The sequence below is a fragment of the Patella vulgata genome, chromosome 8 (assembly GCF_932274485.2).
Source record: "Patella vulgata chromosome 8, xgPatVulg1.2, whole genome shotgun sequence".
Lineage (NCBI taxonomy): Eukaryota > Metazoa > Mollusca > Gastropoda > Patellidae > Patella > Patella vulgata.
In genome coordinates, this window is record NC_065886.2 from 32,196,930 (window position 1) to 32,218,170 (window position 21,241).

A 21,241-nucleotide genomic window follows, 5' to 3' on the forward strand; every position below is an offset into this window, starting at 1 on the left:
GAGTATTTTTGGGTTCATTTAATTACATTACTTTTTTATTTAGTTCTGAACAATGATTTTTTACTGGACAGAAGTCAAGCTTGTTAATAAAAACACAGTTATTTAAATTAGGAAGAATAAAAGAATTTGCATTCTTACTTGATCAGCTCCCATTTTTCTTCTCCAAAATTCCTGAGAACCAGAAGCTCCAAAGCGTGATTAACAAAACCATACTGAAATTAAAAAAAGAAAATATGTGCTTACCAATTTGCTTTATACTTCTCTCAGTGTGCCGTGTCCTCCTCGTGTGGCTTTGTTAAGATTACGCGACCTTACAACAGAAGCAATAGATAATTCCGTCTGTCCTACCTTTATTTTTAAGATAAATTCCTTGGTTCCTTTCCAAGAAAAAGGGAATAAATTAGGTATAAGTAGCAACGGGTGATGTTCATGAGACGGGGTATGTTAACTCTTCCTGGAACACCTAATACCACTATCCTAATGGACCTAATATAAGCAATTATCTCAAATATTCGATTAATACTTGATATCGCTAACTTCGGTATGCAGTCCTAAGACCATCTAGAAAAAAGAGCTAAATTTTGGATGTTTGGGTTTGGCCCGGTTCACTGATTTTTAATTGCCTGGAATGCTAATCTAAACAATATGTCCAACCTGAGTGGCATTATTGCTGATATAAATAGTCCAGTTAGATAAGTGTTGATAGTTTAATTTCTAAAATAAAAAGCTCTTTTTTATATAAATCATATTTATTATCGATGATGAGGTTGATAGATAACAGCTTAACACTATTATATACAAATTACTCAATATGACACTTGAAGAATAGCCTAAAAGTATGTAATACAAGGTTGTGGTCTCTTTAGAGGTAAATTTAATATCTGATTGACTTTAAATTAATATCCGTGTTTACAAAGAATCCTATTGATTTTCACCAAATTCCGATAATTACTGCCAGAGTTACATATATCGCCCTTTATCACTTTGAAAAATCTGGTGGACGCTCTAGGGGCTAAAGTTAATATCCGATTGACTTTAAATATATACACAGTCTTTAAGGTCATCAGACGAAGAAGCCTGTTGATTTTCAACGATTTCTGATAATGACTGCCAGATAGTTATCAACTGATTAGATATTACATCTCATTAAATAAGCATATTATTACCGGTACTTTATGTAATATTTGAATCCATTTTTATACGCTGACATTTTCATGTGGACGTATATTGTCGTCGGCTCTGTCCGGACGTCCACAATTGTTTGTGAACACTCTACAGGACACAAATTTTATCCAATTTCAATGAAACTTGAAATATAGGTTAATCCCCCTAAGATCTCGGTTCCTTTCGATATTGGCATGTATCGGACTGTAACTTCATGGATTATGGCCCCCGATTGTACGAAATATTACGTTTTGAGCTCGTGAACAGTGTAGAGGTCATAATTTTTAGCCGATTTGGTTTAAATTTGAAATTTATGTTTGTATACCCTGGCTAAAACAAGATGCTACATCTAATTAAATAAGCTAATTATTACTTTATGTAATATTTGAATCAATTTTATTTTCATGATATAATTATTATATTAAATTGTTATTAAATTTGTTTATTTCTACATTCAATTTGATTATTTTCTTTTATTCTCTTATTCAATTTTAATTTTAATTTCAATTGAAAATCCCACAGAACCTGATCTCCAAATCATCTAGCTTTTATATTCTAAATATAGAGCAGTGTAATATGACACTTATACACTGCACCATCTAAATAGATAATAATTGGGCGACAATTTATTATCTTTGAGAAGTTGATGACAGGATTCTCTTCAACAAACTTCCATTATCTTTGAGGTCAAATTCCTAAACATGAAGAAATCAGGCTGATTTCTAGTTGGTCTTAAGAGTGTATGGCTCGGTGAGCGTGGTTCGAGCTAACTAACCAATAGGTCCGGGGTTCCTTCCCGATGATGGTCACATAATAACAGTTCCAATTCTGGAAATATTTCATTTATTGCGTAATGCCTGGCGTATACCCGTCTTAATTAGTTCTGTTGGTGTACATAAATAGACGTAAAACCAGCTTTTCTTTCACAGACAAATAGGTTGGGGATGTGGGGCTTGCTACCAGATAACTCATAAAATTGTAAACAGTGTTTGTAGACAATAATTGCGACAATTATTGGCAGTATCTAAACATTGATAAATCAAGATGTACGTTTATCAAATAATCTAAAGCAAACTGAATCTTCAGTCGGCTACCTTTTAAATGAAATCAAATCAAATCAAATGGGGTTTAACGTCCTACTGCTCTGCGCCGACTGGGCTAATGAAGACGGACATGCGCCATACAGTTTTCTATGAGGGACCTACTCTTATATCGGATTCCAACTTCCAAGGGATCGTTTACGTGCACGCAAATATGTACACGGGACCCCTGGATGTCGTCTCATCCGAACGACTAGACAGCTTGCTAGACCCTCCATTCTGCACCACTGACAAGGGGAAACCACGCTGGAAACCCAGACCAACTTTCTCGGCCAACGCTACCCTTTAGTTTAAACATGCATTATGCAAGAGCTAAATTTGATTATTGCAAGTCTTTATTTAGGCTTATAAATTAGATCTTTATTTACACAACAAGCACAAGATCAACTCTGTAGACCCACGGATGACTTGGATTCGGCTTGGATTTAAACGGGATTTCATTGATTGATTAAATTTTTAAATGGCGTCGTAAGCGGAGATTAACCGTTACGTTGACGTCAAACTCCCGGAAATTTTAGATCGGGGCTAAATGATAGAGTGTACGAAGCGAGGCCGCTGTTGAGCGAGGCCGCATGTCAGTCAATTTGATTGAAAGTTCGATATATTATGATATTATGTTTAGTTGTGGTTAAAATGAGAGTTTGGATGTCGGTATTATAAGCTCTTTTGTCACTTGTGTTTACAGAAAAATTATGGAAATTGATAAACATCGCAGATAACATCATCCCAGTTGAATTGCAGCCCCATTGGATAACTGTTCCCTATATTTGTCTGCTTCGGGAATTACGTAGGCCTACCAGTTACAGTACAAGAGTACACGCTGGCTAACAAGAAGTCGGCTATAATTATGCCTCATTGATTTGGTCCATTCCTTTCAAACTTTCGCTTCTTATCTATATATTAAAAGTCTTATTTTTAATTTGTAGTAAAAATAAATGTTATACGAATTGAATTGCAACCCCGCCTCAAACCGAATAGGCTTACGGTACCATAGGCATTGAAAACATTACTTGATAATCGAGATTATGTAGGTGGAGTTAACGCCTGTCAATCAAACGATCGGCCATTCTCGGAGACCGTGAAGAGAGAGTTGACTCCTATTTCTAGTCAAAAATTACAATGGTGATAACTTTGTTCGGAATAAAGTAATTTGACTGAAATGTTCAATATATTCTTCTTTCATCATCCATTTTTGAACTGTTATAGCAAGAATGACCAACTCTATATTAAAATCTCCCATAATGTATCTTTAATATTACTGTACATTTTATAATTAAGAAAACAAGAAACTGTCTGAAAGAAACACACAAATAATAAGGTAAATTTAAAATGCAATTGTATCTTGAAGTATGTCTACTCCATATGCCAGTCTTTCCTGTTAAATATCATACATATGTCTGACCGATAATTCCAGTTATAATGGCTTGAAGTGAAATGACATGGGGTTGATTGTCAGAAAAATTGTGCCCAGACAGCGGCACAGCGGTCTACTCTTGTGGGTTAACGCCATACTTTTCTATGCCAACCGGGCTAGTGATGGAAATGTTGTCCGGACAGTGGGGTTTCCGCCTACTCTTAATTTGAATTCCAACTGTCCAGAGTTAGTTTAATTGTACACCAATGTGTACACGGGACCTCGGCTTGTCATATCATCTGAAGGACTAGACGATGTTTGGTCCTTTGTCCTGCAGCAGAGGAAAAACGTTAGAAAATCCATAGGAATTTCCCCACCAACACCGGGATCGAATTTTCATTGTGCATGCAAATATGTGGTTTGGGTGAAATTATAAGGTCTATCATTGAGTCAAGTGACGTGGTTTCGATTCCCCGCTTGTACGTGACAAGAGGTATAGGCGCCTCTCCATCTCCGTGGGTTTTCTCTGGGTTCTCCGGTTTCCTCCCACATCTAAAGACGCCTACGCACAAGCAAATTATTGAAATCGAACTGAATCAAAAGTTAGTTCCGGAATGAACTAGTTTGTGTCGAGTGGGCGTTAAACCCTAGTTCACGCTCTCTTGCATGCAATGCTAACTTTTGTTATTTAAATTCTAACATGGAGTTGTCTAAACCCAGCGCACTGTAAATTATACGATCACAAACCAATGAAGCAGTGTCGAATGTAATATTACTGTAATATTACTTAAGATGTTGACGAAGAAGGGTAAAATAAATGTAAAAGAAAGTGTGATATGAAAATTGAGCGAGCATGCATGTAATTAACCCCAACGTTGGGGTTATAAACACTTGCTTTCAAACGTCCAGGCTAAGACATATGACATAACTCAGCGCTCAATTGTTTACCTTCGTGTGGTTCAAGTGGAACTCAACATTGTACACGGATCCAGAACGTTACAGATGTAATAACCACAATTTGTAGTCATGCTGGAAACCGGATCGGCCGGATCGGCCGAAAAGGCAGGTCCTACATACATGCGTATAAGTTTAGTGAATTTTAGCACACATAGATATCTAGGTGAACTTCACAGGGCATGTTTTGTAGGCGAACTGTAAACTGAATCAGAATGTCCTTTAGCAAATTTCGTATAGGTTTAGTGAATTTTTAGCACACATAGATATCTAGATGTACTTCACAGTGCACGTTTTGTAGCCGAACTGGGAATCAGAAAACCGTTGATAAATCGTATTTTATTGAATTCTAGTACAGAGAAAAGACATGAAATTAAATGGGGTTTTACGTCCAACTGTTCTGCTCCGACTGAGCTAATAATGAAGACGGGCTTTCGCCATACAGTGTGCTATGAGGGAGATTTTGCCCGGACAGCGGAACTGCCGCCTACTCTTATATCGAATTCCAACTGCCAAAGGTTTTTCGTCCTATCTGAATGACTATACATTGCCCCTTGCCAGGCCCTCTGCCCTGCACCACTGACAAGGGGGATCTTTCTCAGCCAATGCAGGGATCGAACACCCGACCTCCAGTTTACCGAGCCAACGTCTTACCAGCTTAGCTTAGCACAAAGATTTAGTTAGCTGAACTTCACAGTGGTTTGATAATTGGTAAGCTACATAATGTGTCACACAGGTGAAACTCGGTTGATAATAAGGTAGGATTCTAACTGAAAGTGTTGTTGATAAGTATATTAGGGTTGTAGCCATTCGGGTTGATAATACAAAATATTAGGGTTTTAGCTGAATTAGTTGATATATTAGGGTTCTAGCTAAATGGGTTTAAATCAGGGTTATATTGCTAAGCGGGGGGGGGGGGGGGGTCAGAATCATGATCACGCACGGGAATTAAGTGTTTAAAATGAAAAGGTCTAGTGAACTGCTAATTTATTGTTGTTAATTGCCAATATGTCAATTTGTATGGTACTGGGTAGCGTCCAAAACCATATCAATCTGCAAAAAGATATAATATTATTGTTCACTCCAAAACGTGTAGGTATAATTATGCAAAACAAAACAACGCTTATAAAATTTGATATTCCCCTTAATACCAAGCCATATGCTGCATGTAAGGTCATAAAGAAAGCAGGCGGTGGCTAACTTATCATCGCGGGCTGTTCTATAAACAAAAATTCCTGTAATTACCTCTAAAAGTTTATCAAAGTACGAAACCTGAGCGGGAGTTTCTCTATAAACAATCTGTGCTTGACTGGCGTAAAACTAGATTTAGATTTAGACAAAGTTTGAACCACTATCGATACCCTCGTAGATTCAATACAGACAAAATATATCTTTATATCCATATCAAATATAGACATATTACACTAGACAGTACCCGATATATGTATTTAAATAAAGACATATTACAGAAGACAGCTACTCGATATATCTAGGCCCAATATATTCAAATATCCTACAATTTGTGAAATCGAGAATTAAAATATAGGAAAGTGCATCAATACCACACACACATCACAAGTAACTGTAAACCCCAAAAATATCCCCGACAAGATAAATTATAAGTTCAGTCACCAAAATACCACTATCAAATCAAATGAATGCAAATGTTGGTCAGTGGAAGGTGTCCGCTGTATGGTGTGTACTGACAGTTCCGACATTGGGTAGCTCTGTTGCTGTTACGCTCTTCTCTTCATGTGGACAAACCGTCTGTAACCGGAACCAACCGTTCACTACCGGAATCAGTGCAAATCTCAGCATCGGTAAAATGAGAGACCATTTAAAGGCAAACAATCAGATGATTATAGTTGCTAGCTGGTTCATTCCGGGACTAACATATGGTTCAATTTTATTTCAATAATTAAATTGAAACCACGCCAACTGACTCATAAGAAAGACCACCCAGTCACCTTTAGTTGCATACTAAACTTAGGCTGCATGTCTAGAGTTAACTCCGCTTGAGAACAGGCACTAAGCTAGTTAACCGAGATTTTAAGTCCGAAATCAACGATTTTAGTTGAAAACATTAAGCACAGTTCGCGAATTTGGGAGGTATTGATTCCGTTTCCATTAAATAAAATTGAAAAGGCTTTATTTGGTCTTTGTGTGTTTGTCAGATGTAAACCGGAGTAAAACCGCATTACAAAATAGAAGTCCAATTTTTGGATATGGCGGCCATTCAGGGCAGAAATCTATTCTCGAAGTATGAAGTAGATGGATCTCTTTGTGTTCAGAATGCTTTAGTTGCTAACAATCTGAATAGCAATGGTGATACATCGATCATAGCTGAATAAACTACAATAGTGTCTCTCTGTAACGGTGTCTTGGTTTGGTTCCTAGTATGGATCTCGTGATAAATAATAATGTTCGACTATCGTTTATCATCCTTCACCCTAACAACGGTGTAATACCATTTCTAGTTGATTCTGTATACATCTTTGTCACAAACATATACATTACAAGAACAGTTTTAACATAAAGATGGATGATCTGAAGACGCTTGCTGTCCCACAAACACGGTTTAACCCAACAGTTTAAAGAATGTTTTATTGATAGCCAGTCTGTGTTGATCAATTGCTCCATTGTATCAGTACGAATAAAGTGTTAAAGGACAATGTTGGTGTCAGTCAATATAAATGTGATAGAACTGGTCTAACACAGTCCAAATATAATTTTTACATCAGTCAATAGAACATATTATGTGATAGAACTGGTTAAACACAGCCAAAATATAATTTTAACACGGAGATCTTTTGATACGGTTGATTCAAAAGAGGACTGGGGGACACGAGTTGTTCTTACCGTTGAGGTAGGGGCGATAACAGCTACATATCTGACCCGGAGTTCACAAAACATTTATAGACTTGAGTTAAGAATTTATTCAACGTTCAAGCACTGTTTATGAGAAATATCTTTGATCCAGAAACACAAAACTTTGCACATAGTCTCTTATTGATGTATTTGATATATTAAAATAACACAAGTTTTATAAATGGCTATATTGTAGTTAAAATAAAGAGAACAATTTTGAGTAAATTCGCATTTTACGTCTGAGAATGCTTTGTGAACTCGGGGCCTGGGCATACATCTACAGTCTACACCAGATGGCACTGTAGCACAACGTATCATCTACGTCAGTGATTCTCAACCAGCGAGATCTTCCTAAGTGTGTCGCGTAATTTTGACGATTGAAGGGCAGACTATGGAAATTTCTCACTAAAGAAGCCAGCTATTTGACTAATGAAATTCGAAACACTGCAGTATAAACGGACAGTGGCGCTACGGCGTATTCTTATTTTGAATTTCAACTGTTAAAAGCTCTTTTACGTGCACACCAATATGTACACGGGACGTTGGTTGTCCGTCCCATCTGAACGACTAGACACTGTTCCTTGTCAGGTTCGCCGCCTTGCACAACTGACAAGGGGAAACCACGCCCGGATCGTCTCGGCAAATATCAGAAGCGAATCTGAAATATCCTGGTTAGCGAGCCAACATTTTACTCACTGGGACACCAACGTGACCTCCTATTGTAAATGTCATATTTAAATTTTTCGAATTTGTAGAAAGACAAGACGATTAATGTAGTCTCTAGAATGTTCACAAAAAATGAGCACGACATTCTGACGGGCGGACAAGAAACAAGGCAACATATCCGAGGAAAATTTCCCCCTATATAGCACACTGTATGACGTAAGTCCTTCGTCATTTACCCAGTTGGAAGAACAGTAAGACGTTAAACCCCATTTTATTTCATTGCTTATTTTGATCAATATACCAGGAAATGTAAATAACTGAATTAATGCGTAATCTAAATTTTTCCCTTGAATGTTTGATAATTGTTATTGTCAATGGAGGAAGACCTCATTAACCCTATAGACAGGTATTACATTAACACCCGCTGCTACTTGTCCCAATGTCAACTTGTGGTGGCGGAGAGGGGGTTAATCTTATTTCAGTTAAAACTCCTAAAACACCCATTGCAATTGATCACTCGTACAATAACGATGAGAAAATAGTAACGTGGTGCTAACGTACGACCATTAGTAGCGGTATTACCAGCCTTAGAAACGATAAATAACCATGCCAACAACTATTTTCCCTGATACTATAAACATAGGATTGTGACAATAGATCGAAACGAATTAAGTTTCCGTCAGATTTTCCATTACCGAGTTGCTGTTCACGTAATGGCATGCTCAAGACACATCGGTGTCGATTATGTTTTTATCTTAAAGGCATCAAATATCGATCGGGCTAAAACATTTGTTTTTCGTAAAATGTTTCAACCGCATCTCTTTCCGCCATTAACTGTATAAGTGGTATCGGCAATAACTTAGTTAAGAAAACCGCTGTCATAATAACCTTCCACGGTAATCCAAACCAAGCGTCATGCTGAGAACGTTCTGGGGAATGGAAATTATCCGGAGAGCCAATAAAGTGATTTAGAAATGCGGTTATTAAGTGAAATACAATGGCGAAGAGTTCGATAATGTCCGTCAGTTGTGTACAAAGCCCTCCCGTGGTGACAAGTCACCCGAGCAATGAAATTAACAATATCTTTCAAGTAATTGGAAACTTTCAGTTTTTGATATTGTTTAGCTTCTGAATATAATAACTTCCGAGGGTTTTTTTTTCTTGACAAATAAATTTGTATTAAAGGGGGTTTTCGTACAAAAGGAGAAGAGCGGCTAGGAAGGCGATATGTTTTCTCGAAATTAATAAAATGACACAGCGATGTAGCATTTTCCGTGAACAAGTCAAGTGTCTGGATAATCCGGCTAACTCTTCATCACATTCTGTTATTGACCGTCATGACACGCGTATGTTTTAAAATGCTGCTGGGCCGGGTAATGCGTAACCTTTACATTAATGAAGTATTTCGACGTCAACCGAGAGAGAGAGAGAGATAGAAGAGAGAGGGGGTTTAAAGTCCACTCGACACAAACTAGGTCATTTCTAGACTAACACACGGTTCAGTTTTATTTCAATAATTCGCTTGCGCGTAGGAGTCTTTAGCAGTGGGGGGAAACTGGATGACCCGGAGAAACCTCACGAGGTTGGACAGGCGACCATACTTCATGTCATGTACAACCGGAGATTCGAAACCACGCCAGTTGACACAGTGTCAGACCTTGTGATACAGCGCGCACGTGCTAACCATTCGGCCAGCCAACCCCCACCCCCTTTATTATTTTCACTGCGGGCGTTATATTAATCCCATGTCTCTCTCAATAAACAGCACACAGCAGCGACAGTAAATAAACATAAAGAATATTTCATATATCCATGAAGTCATGAAATCAACATTCAAATATCTGTCACATATTTAATTGAGTCCTGGGTAAATAAATACTGACTTTGTTTTTACCAAGGAGCAAGGGTGGCTCCGTGAAAAGGTACTGACTGGTTCACTAACTAGAAGGTCCCCAAATTCCAACCCTGAAATGAAATGAAATGGGGTTTTTCGTCCTACTGTTCTGCTCCGAGTGGGCTAATGAAGACGGTCATACGCCATATAGGGTGCTATGAGGGAAATTTTGCTTGGACAGCGGCGCTACGTGCACGTGAATGTGTCCACAGGACCTCGCTTGTTCGTCCCACCCGAATGACTAGAATTCCATCTAGATGTAAGCTAAGAAAGTTCCTCGGGAATAAGTGTTGGCGTGCACGTACAGAAATGCCTTGAAAGTAGGTGGAAACGCCGCCTGCATATAAAAAGAAAATAGTCCAATTACATGACGAGGACTTTTAACACCAATGCGCGATAAAGAAATGCAAACCATCAGATTGGACACAGCATGTCAACCTTTAGGGCTTCCATGACACCTACAAAACATTCATAGTAGTGTCAAAAGTGCTCCAGGAAGTGTGAAATACGACTGAACGGTGAAACATTAAAAAAGGCACCAACTTTAACGTTTGGAATTGAGTCGACATTTTTATAGCTTGATAAAAAAGCTCCGTTAAAGGATCAATGCCGACAACTTTACAGAAAACCGAACTACAACAGCGATCTCACTTTCAACAAAATGTTCATTTTGTCTGTTTTTGCCAATCTAGGAACCGTTACATGAATTGAATAAAAGGAACCAATAACAATGAGATGACTTTAACCACTTCGTTTCCTACCACACACTCATCGACTGGTAAAAGAGGTCTTAGGAGATTACAAATACCATAAAAAAATATATAAAAAGAACGAGGCGATTTGAGAGCTGATGCAATTTCTATAATCAAAAATCCATAGCGATTTATTCTTTCTCCAATAAGGAATTGTCCAAATGCAATATCAGGAATTTCTTTTTCAGTCATGATGGCATGAAGATGGTTGTTAAAAATTCATTCTGTTCATTTCGTGAAATTTTATTATTAAATAATGCAAAAAGAAATCGCTTCAATTTTCTCACCGGATTGACTGATTGAAATTGTATCATCAAATTTGAACAATTTGCACAAGAGGTTCCGATTGCGTTTAGTGGATTTTGTTATGACAGTAGGAAACGTTAACAATTGCGTGTCTTACAAAACATACACTTCCTGCGTGCTAAGCATTATAACGACATCAGTTTTTGATTTAATACACAACCGCGGACATGAAAAGACCCACCATTTTATCGCAAGTAAAAGTCACATCAAGTAGGAGTGTTAGGAGGTTTAATGGTTTAACGAGTGCGGGTGAAATCAAAAGGTCTGTCATTTCGATTCACCGTTTGTACGTGACAAGAAGTAGGGTCGCTTGTCCAACCTCGCGGGTTTTCTCCCACTGCTAAAAAATACCTACGCGCAAGAGAATTATTGAAATAAAATTGCACTATATGTTAGTCCCGAAATGACCTAGTTTGTGTCAAGTGGATGTTAAACCCCATTTCTCTCATGTCAAGTACTACTGTTTACTCCACATACACCAAAGGAATTTGGAACAGTTTTATCGCATTCGATAAAAACAAAGAAATGGAACGGGGTTGGTGGCATTCAGCGATGGGAAGCTTACGTGTCTGTACCAATAGGTTTTTCAACTACGCAGCACGGAAATTCGTTTTTTGAACCCATCCGAAAGATTGGGCGCTTTTCCTTGTCTTACAACATAGGACAAGTGAAACCAGACTGAAAAATCTCATGGAACTTTCCCGGGCAAACCAGGATCTCTTGGAGCACTACGTGAAATGAAATGAAATGGAGTTTAACGTCCTACTGTTCTGCTCCGATCTGGGCTAATGAAGATGGGAGGGGGGGGGGGCACTACGTTCTTCCCAATATAAATACCCAGAGATATCGTAAAATTAGTGGCTACTTCTAAGATTGAATGATTTATTTATCTATTCCCCGATTTCTTGTAGTGAGCTTCAGACGTCTCTGTACAGTCAAAATATAAACATATCCCATAGTCTGGTAGACCATTGCCAAACATTGTTCTTTAATTTTACCAGAGCAGTCTGGGCAACGTTTCTCACACCCTCAATAACAAGTCCTATCATACCAGACGATTCACTAGTCTGGGGTAGGCATCTGGTCGTCTATCTTGTCAAGGGTTCTTGTACGTACAAGCTAATGTGTACACGGTACCTCGGTTTTCGTACCATCCTAACGACTAGACACTACGCCTTGTCAGACCCTCCGTTCTGCACTACTGGCAAAGGAAACCACGCCATAAAATCACCAGGAACTTCTGGGCCAACGCCAGGAGAACACCCGAGGCCTCCCGGTTCGCAAGCCAGCGTCTCACACACTGTGCCACAGTGACTCCATGGGTCGAGTAGTCTAACGTCTGCGCTTTAGAACACAAGGTCTGCCAATGTGTCAAGTGGCGCGTTTTCGATCACAACCTTATACGTGACAAGGAGTCGGGTGGCTTTTCCTCCCCATCTAATTACCCCTACATAAAAGCGAATTATTGAAATAAAATTGTACATGTTAGTGTCGAGCCCTCTCTCTCTCTCTCTCCGTTAAGAGTTGCATAATTGTATGTTATAGTAACCATTTGTTGAAATCATACGAACATCTGTGGTTTTATAGAAATGGACCTGGGACTTTACATACCAGTAAACGCCAACATGATCTGTACAATCGATTTTTAAAACACAGTACCCAAAGTGAGAATAAAACAGGATTTAATAATCAAGTAAACGACAGGCCATGTTTTCTCTCTTTTCTTGTTTTTCTATTTCCCCGTATGATTCAAAGAGCGATATTCAATGATAATGGTGTAAAGGCACGATAATTTAACCGAAGTTTGCAGATATTTTATAGCTCAGTGATTCGATATCCCAAAAGACTACTTAATCCAACTAAAGGGAAATGACATTAGATGTGTTTATTACGTTTAATGTAAAATAAATTATATTACATGTCTTAGTACATGTACTGCAATTTCTCACTTAAAACCAGTGTTGGCCATTAACCCGATACTTACATGTAGGCTCTGTTGTCTATATCCTAACAACAGGTATAAACGGAATAGGTTCTGTCTATTTAAGAGACATTGTCTATTTTAACAAAGCAGATAAATGTCATTTTATTTAATCAATTAGGAGTTTATTTTCTAAGGAAATAGTTGGTGCTTGAGTTCTGATTTTCAAGGGGTTTCGAGGTCTAGTTGTTTAACGCGTGCACGTGAACTCATAAGGTCTGTTATTCATTCAAGTGGCGTGGGTTTTCTCTGGGTGCTCTTGTTCCTCCCACTGCTAAAGACCCCTACGCGCAAGCGAATTATGGAAGTAAAATTGAACCATAGGTTAGTCCCGAAATGATCTTGTTTGTGTCGAGTGAACGTTAACCTCCCCCCCCTCTCTCTCTCCCTCTCTCTCTCTCTCTGTGTACAGAAAGAATGAAGTATATGCAATAAAGAATGAATGCGGTCTGTCTATTTTAACAAAACAAAACCTAAGTATAATTCATTTAACATTATAACCATAGGTTAGTCCCGAAATGATCTTGTTTGTGTCGAGTGGACGTTAACCTCCCCCCTCTCTCTCTCTCTCCCTCTCTCTTTCTATCTCCCTCTCTCTCTCTCTGTGTACTGAAAGAATGAAGTATATGCAATAAAGAATGAATGCGGTCTGCCTATTTTAACAAAACCTAAGTATAATTCATTTAACATTATAACATATTTACAGCTGCATTATGTAAGAGCTATGTCTTCCTATTGCAAGTTTCTGTTTCGGCTTCAAATGTTACGGTATATAAATTATTATTAAGAAATTTATTTACATGATAAGCCTATAGTCAACTCTCTTGACATCGGATGGCGCACATCTAAACGGATTAAAATACGATCGCCATTTAATGATTTAATTCAAAAATGGAGAAGCGACACTGAGTCTCAATTAACCAGTAACGTTGCTACGAAAATAAACAAAGTCAAAAGTTCAACAGTGATAACGTCACAGAGAATAAAGTAATTTGAATGAAATTTTCATATATTCATTCTGGATAAAGTATTTTTGAAATATTATAACAAGAACGACCAGCTCTTTATCTAAATCTTACATGATGCATCTTTAAAGTAACCTTAGTGAAACGGCAGTGAGTCGGGTGAATTGCCGTGAATATACGGCACGTCTTTTTCGAGGCTAGGGATTGGTCAACCCCGGTTCTCACTTGTTAGGGTACGTTGTCGTGCACGTAAAAAAAACCCCGACCATTGGAATTTGAAGCAGAGCAGACAAAAACGTCGCTGTGCACGTAAAATTCGTCACTCTAGAAGAAAAAAAAGGATTGTGTTGACGCGACGTTAATCACACCGCCAATCCCCTTCCCATATTATATAGTATGTCACATGTCCCCCTTCCCATATGTAGCATGTCACATGTCCCCCTACCCATATATAGCTCGTCACATGCACCTCTTCCCATATATAGCATGTCACACGCGCCCCTTCCCAGGTATAGCTTGTCAAATGTGCAACTTCCCTTATATAGCATGTCACATGCGCAGCTTCCCATATATAGCATGTCACTTTGTTTCTTTAACGTCTGCTTTTATAAAAGTGATATTGCATATAGCATATCACATGCGCCCCTACCCAGTTATAGCGAGTCACATGAGCCCCTTTCCGCTCTACTGTTCCCGTGTAAGGACCGCCGATTGCGTGACACAATTTCAATCGGTTGAGTGTTTAACATTATAAACTTGTCACAGTATTGTACAACATTAGACAGTCTACATCCGGTATGTAAAACATAACAATCACAGGTCGGAAATTAAAAAACTTTTACTCGTCGACAAACACAATAATCGGATATGATAAGGAAGTTAAAATAGAATACAGAAATTATTTCACCCATCCTTGTAAATTTTGTGAATATTATGGCGATATAAATATGAACTATTTAATTGGTAAATAATAACGCAATTATATCAAATTCTGTATCTGTCATATTAGCAAATAAAACGTTAATACATGTTCTACTTTTGTAATCTTTGACATTAACACGATTTCACAATAACCGTTCAATTATTCTGTTGGCACGGAAAAACCTCGCAATGGCGTGTGGAGGTCTGCTGATGATTTGACGTCCCCTTGTAATGGATGACCGAGGTCGTCGCCGTCCCCCCACCCCACCTCACGTGCACGCTAGTGCAACTGCGTGACCCTATTCAACATTTGTTATTCAAAAATATCAACTTCCTTTTTAATATCCTTGCGTTCCGTTTCAATACACAAACCGCCATATGTTTTCCGCTTTGTCGACTGGGCAAAGACAACGCGTGATTTAATTATTTGGACTTGACATTATCTCCCATCAGTGCCACACACCCATCACCCCCTTCTTGATTTTTCTGTGTGTTTTGTCGTAGCAATTACACAGGGTATCAATTTGCGGGGGTTAATATCATTTGAAATCAGGCGCCTTAACGCCCACCCATACCACGATATCTCCCAGTCAACGCCAAACGGACGCCTTCTAACAATTAAAATCAATACAAGTCACACAGAAATTAAAATGAAAGAAATCTTAAATTGGAGGCGAAAAGTGGAGAAAGTCCATTATGGGGGAACACAGCGTGTAATTTTAAACGTCGAAGTGCTACTTTCGAAGATCAATTTTACCAAAGTCAGAACTCTGCCCGAGGTTTCCAGCTCGTTTAATCAATGTTTGTTTGTACAGAAAAAACGTTCGAGAACCTCTTGGCTGAGATAACTACAATTTCAGGAAATGTATTTGGAATTAATTCCAATGGAACCTTAAACCAATTTTATTTAAAGTGACACTAGGCTTTGCTCTTGGCGAAAGGTATTGCTATTGCCATGATTGCTAATCGTAGGAAAACATTTCTGTCCCAAAATAAAGTTTTTTAATTTGAAGAATGGCTTCTCACGATGATAACTAATGGCACAATCATAGGCAGACTAACATTCCATTTCACGATCTAGGCGTCTCTCTCTCTCTCTCTCTCTCTCTCTCTCTCTCTCGAAAATTTGGGAAACTTTGGAGCAGTTCAAAGAGGTCAAACTGATCATCAGAGTCAGTGGGGGAATTATTGGTGGTTTGCCTCTTATATGGTTCACAGTGGCACGCCGACAAAGATAAACGACTCAGTACCGCAGTCATCCGACCTTTAAGAAGCTATGATAGTCACCCAATCACCACCCCTATGAGTAGACAAAACATCCACATTCATGTCAGTAAGATGTATTAAGACAATTTATTTCGATTTCGACAATCGTGTTTCGACAAAGTTCATGGAGTGAGAATGGAGCTGGAATCGATTCGACTTTTCTACGTGTTCAGTCATCAATTACAACTGTTGACATTATGGAAGTCTACGCACGGTTCCGAAATGCGTTACAGCAAAACAAACGCAAAAGATTGGGCAACGACGGACATTTAACACTCTACGGCCTACTCTTATTTCGAATTCCAACAGCAAGGTGCATGCCAACGTATACACACGGTCCTTGGTTTTTTTTTGGACCCATGCGAACGACTATAAGTGGTCCTTTGTCAGGCCCTCTGTTCCGCACCACAGACAAGGAGGAAGCCATTCTATGGATGACGTCATGCTAGAAAGGAACTTTCCTGACCCCACCAGTTTAAAAAGCCAGTGTCTTACCAACTGAGCCTCCGCTGCTACTTTCACTGATAAGGGGAAACAACGCCCGAAAAGTCCAAGGAACATCCTCGGCCAACATCGGGAGCTAACCCAATACCTGCTGATTAGCGAGTAGCGTCTTACCCACTGAGTCACCGCGGTTACCTTCACTGACAAGAGAAAAGAAACCATGCCAGAAAATTCCAAGGAACATTCTTGGAAAACATCAAGAGCTAACCCGAGACCTACTCAGCCACCGCCACTCCCTTCACTGATTAGGGGAGACCATGCCAGAAAATTCCAATAAACTTTCTTGGCCAACATCGGAAGAGAAATCGAGACCTCCTGGTTACCGAGACGTTGGAAAAAAGCCGCGTCAATGTCGGTTGTTGGTGAAGACAGTATTACTATGATTAAATCAGTGTACATTTAATTATATAAATTGACGATTGTATCAGTTCCACCAGAAACATGGTCTAGACAACCGGAAGTCATTTTTCAATATTGTCACTAACGCATGTAAATACATGTACAAAATAGTGAATTGTTTCCGACAATACATTAGTAGATCACCTGTTCCGTGTCAGAAATATTAGTAATATGGGAGACAAACAGGGGGACAGGGAGCTATTATTTATAAAGGAACTGGCGCGGCACAGATGACATCGAGTTAGTTCTGTAACAGGATAATTGTATGATTGGCTTTGTGTGTCAACTGTCTGTGCTCTTAAATAAGAAATCAAAACATGGAGTCGTAATTTTCTTTTACACCAACTGGGCTAATGAAGACCGACCTACAAAGGGATTCAATTATTTCAGACTGAATAATACGGTACATGAAATGAAATGGCATTTAAAGTTCTACCTTTTCTGCAGCAGTCGGGGTTGTCAAGACCGGCGAACGCCTTGCGTGGTGTAAATAGGGTGATTTTGTCCGGACAACAATGTTTCCGCCTACTCTTCATCGACTTTTAACTGTAAAGAGATCTTTTACGTACACACCAATGACTACACGGGCTGAAGTCGGTCTTACGTAACCCAAACGACTTGATGCCGTTTGTCTGCATAACTGATAAGGGGGAAACCATTTTGAGGAACTTGGGCAGTGACATGATTACTAGCTATACTGAACACGATAATAGCAACCTGTGAATTGATGAACGATGTTATTATTTATTTACTTTATGCAACACACGAAAACAGGAAAACTTGAACAAAGTAGGTCAAAAGTATAGGATCAAATTTTAAAGATACATTATGTGAAATTTAGATTATAATAGTTTGAGAATAGATACGGTAACGACATAGGAATATGTTGAGCATTTCAGTCAAATTACTTTATTCTGAGCGAAGTTATGACAGTCATTGCCAGCATTGTTACACTAATACAAAATAAGTCTGGATTATTCATTTTTAAATTAAATTATCAAATGGCGATCGTGTTTCAATCAGTTAAAAATCACGACCATATCCGAGAGTTAATTATGGATATGTCATGTGAATAAATGTCTAATTAATGATTTATATAACATTTGAGAAAGATCTGCAATAGGCAGATGTAGCTCTTATGTGAGTAGGATCATATTTGCTTCATGTTAAAACATGCTAATTGCCAATACAGTTTTTTTACGCATGTTATATGGGATGTTTAAAGGTCTAATATGCCAAAATAAGGTGTAAATATAGACTCGAAGGTCACGCGTAATCAACGTAATTTTTTAAAAAGAAAACAAAATATTAAGGAGTATCCATTATGCTAGAATAAATGTTAAATATAGACGCAACAGATGAACAGAGGTATTTTTTATAAACAAAAACACCCCAAATATTTAGGTCTAAAAATTCATCTGACTTCTTGTACCTATAGCTATACAGAATCGTTACAGAATCTTTTTGGAATCTTGCGCCCTAATCTGGATTGTCTATCATCATTGATACCATCGTTGTAATTTATCTTTCAAAAACATATTGAGATAAAACTTCTTTATATCACATGATACCTGCTTCAGGCACGTAAACACACATGCCAACAACTAGAGAAATTAACGAATGAAAATTACTATCTTTGTTTACGGCTTGGGTGTACTGTGTTTCAAACACATACTTTTACTTTTTTTTATAGCGAATAGGTACACGTTTGCAACAGGCGTAATCTCAAACACATATTTCTATTTTTTAAACAGCAAATCGGTATACGTTTGCAACAGCCGTAATCTTAAAATATTTCAAACAATTGGCATTCGAGCGTTGACAAGTTGTGCGATCGGCGTGCAGTTTGACATGCGTTACCTATATAAAATAGAATTTGGTACAGGAAAAATATATATTAAAAAGACTTAGTTTTTATAGAAGACAGATTTAGAGTAATTCAAGACATGCTGCGTTTAATTATAGCCTGTATTTAGTTAACTGATATAACATCAAGAGCACAATAATAAACTATCTTTCGGTATATGCAATGCCCCTGCCGTTTGTGAACAACTCTTTACAGCAGATATATTATTTTGCTCGAGTTGCACTTCAGTATGATATAGTATGTAATTAAGAATAACTAAATGCGTTCAGTAAAAAAACAGCAACAAATCGTAAGTTAGTCATGTGTCCTTAAAGATGCTATAATGCATAATAGTATATACAGTATAAGTATACTTAAGCCGAATACACACTTGACATACACAGCTCAGGTCACGATCCAGAAAGCTAATTCTTAAAAACTTAAGGAAAATACAGGATAACTGCACACCAACACATATCACTCGTTGGCTTCGACGAAGAGTAGGCGGAAACGCAGCTATCCAAACACAATTACCCTCACGACAGACTGCAAGGCGTACGTATATAGATTTTAATTTTCCCGATTGGTGCAGAACGGTAGGACGATAAACCTCATTTCACTTCACTTACAATCTTACATATATTGTATTTTGATTCTATAGATAATGCCTCTTTAGAAAAGGTACATGTAAATGGCAGTAGTATTAATCTTTGTTCAGGATAAAAGCGTTTGCAGTTATTGTGCGCTCCGCCAAGTTTACTATTTAATAGCCATAGATATTTGTCTCTTGGGGAAAAATGACATCCGTTCATTCTCAGATTTTGAGCTGTCGAATGTATAGTTAAACTTAATAATTCATTAATATTTGAGTTAAATAGTAATACACACGGCTTGATCAATCAAGTGCGTTAATGTTCAGATTATTTTTCATTACAGCTGCCCCCTCCCCCACCAAAGAATCCATTCAGTTGATTTGATAATTTTTGTTTATTTCTTGCTGAGAGGGGGGGGGGCAATGGTTAGCAAGTGCGCGCTGTATCATAAGGTCTTTCATTGAGCCAACTAGCGTGGTTTCGATTCCCCGGTTGTATGTCAGAAGGAATAGGGTCGCCTGCCCAACCTCGTTGGTTTTCTCCGGGTCCTCCGGTTTCCTCCCACTGCCAGACCCCTACGGGCAACCGAATTATGTAAATAAAATTGAACCATAGGTTAGTTTCAAAATGTGTCGAGTGGACGTTAATTCATCTCTCTCTCTCTCTCTCTCTCTCTCTCTCTCTGTGTTATTTGGTATATACTGGGTGCTGCGGTGGCACTGCCAGAGCCCTACGGGCAACCGAATTATGGAAATAAAATTGAACCATAGGTTAGTCTCAAAATGACCTAGTTTGTGTCGAGTGGACGTTAAATCCATCTCTCTCTCTCTTTCTCTCTCTCTCTCTCTCTCTCCTCAATAACGTCAATATATATATATATATTTCTCTCTCTCTCTCCTCAATAACGTCCTCGTATCGTTTTTTATCGTTTTATATAAAAAATACATTATCTGTTGGATAAGAAAACTGATATAACTTTCACAGCCAAAAAATTAACCCGACGAAATATCACCTTGGTGTGTTCTTTTTGAGTAATGAGGAGATGTGTGTAATTTTTAAAGTGCTTTTGGCGATTGTTCGTTAATCTATCTCACAGCACAACAGCATTTGTTAGAATTTAATTCGTTTTACAATAGACAAGAAAGTCGTGAAAATCAGACAGGATCGTAAAACTACATTTGAAACATTCTTCAGCTGTCGGTGTAATGCCATTAGAATGTTTTATGTAAGTTCATAGCAATTGGCATATGTTGCGATAACATATTCTATAAATTCTCCTTCTTGATGAGATTATTTATTTTTGGAATTGACATGATTTGTATTTCACTCTACACAGTGACATGCAAGGAGAGTGGGTGGGGGGCGGGGCATTTCAAGGGGTAATCTATGCTACCATTCGTCCCAGGTGGAGATAGTGTTGTAATAAAATTGCTTAAATTCATTTCCTCATCAACATCCCCCATCATCACAGTAGCGTACAGTGAAGGGGCAGAGGGGACAGTGGTCAGGGGCATCAATTTTAGGGGGTCACTATGAGACAATCATAAAAATTAAAAATAATAATAGCAAAATAACCTCCCATGTTTTCTATACGAATTACAGGACTAATAGGACTGTGCTTTAACAAGATAGGACTGTGTCTGGATTCCGTGTTTTTATTGCTTTATTTTAACATTAATTTTAAACACACGACATGGCTCTAAAACAC

At 38.3% G+C, this 21,241-nt stretch overlaps 1 protein-coding gene across 1 annotated transcript in view; it reads right to left on the reverse strand.

Moving 5' to 3' along the window:
• Nucleotides 1-21,241, reverse strand: part of LOC126830060 (guanylate cyclase soluble subunit beta-1) — an 80,611-nt gene that overhangs the window by 51,449 nt on the left and 7,921 nt on the right. The window contains exon 2 of the mRNA XM_050560273.2: nt 139-212. Within this exon, the coding sequence (XP_050416230.2) occupies nt 139-212 (74 nt within the window). The remainder of the gene's footprint in view (nt 1-138; nt 213-21,241) is intronic.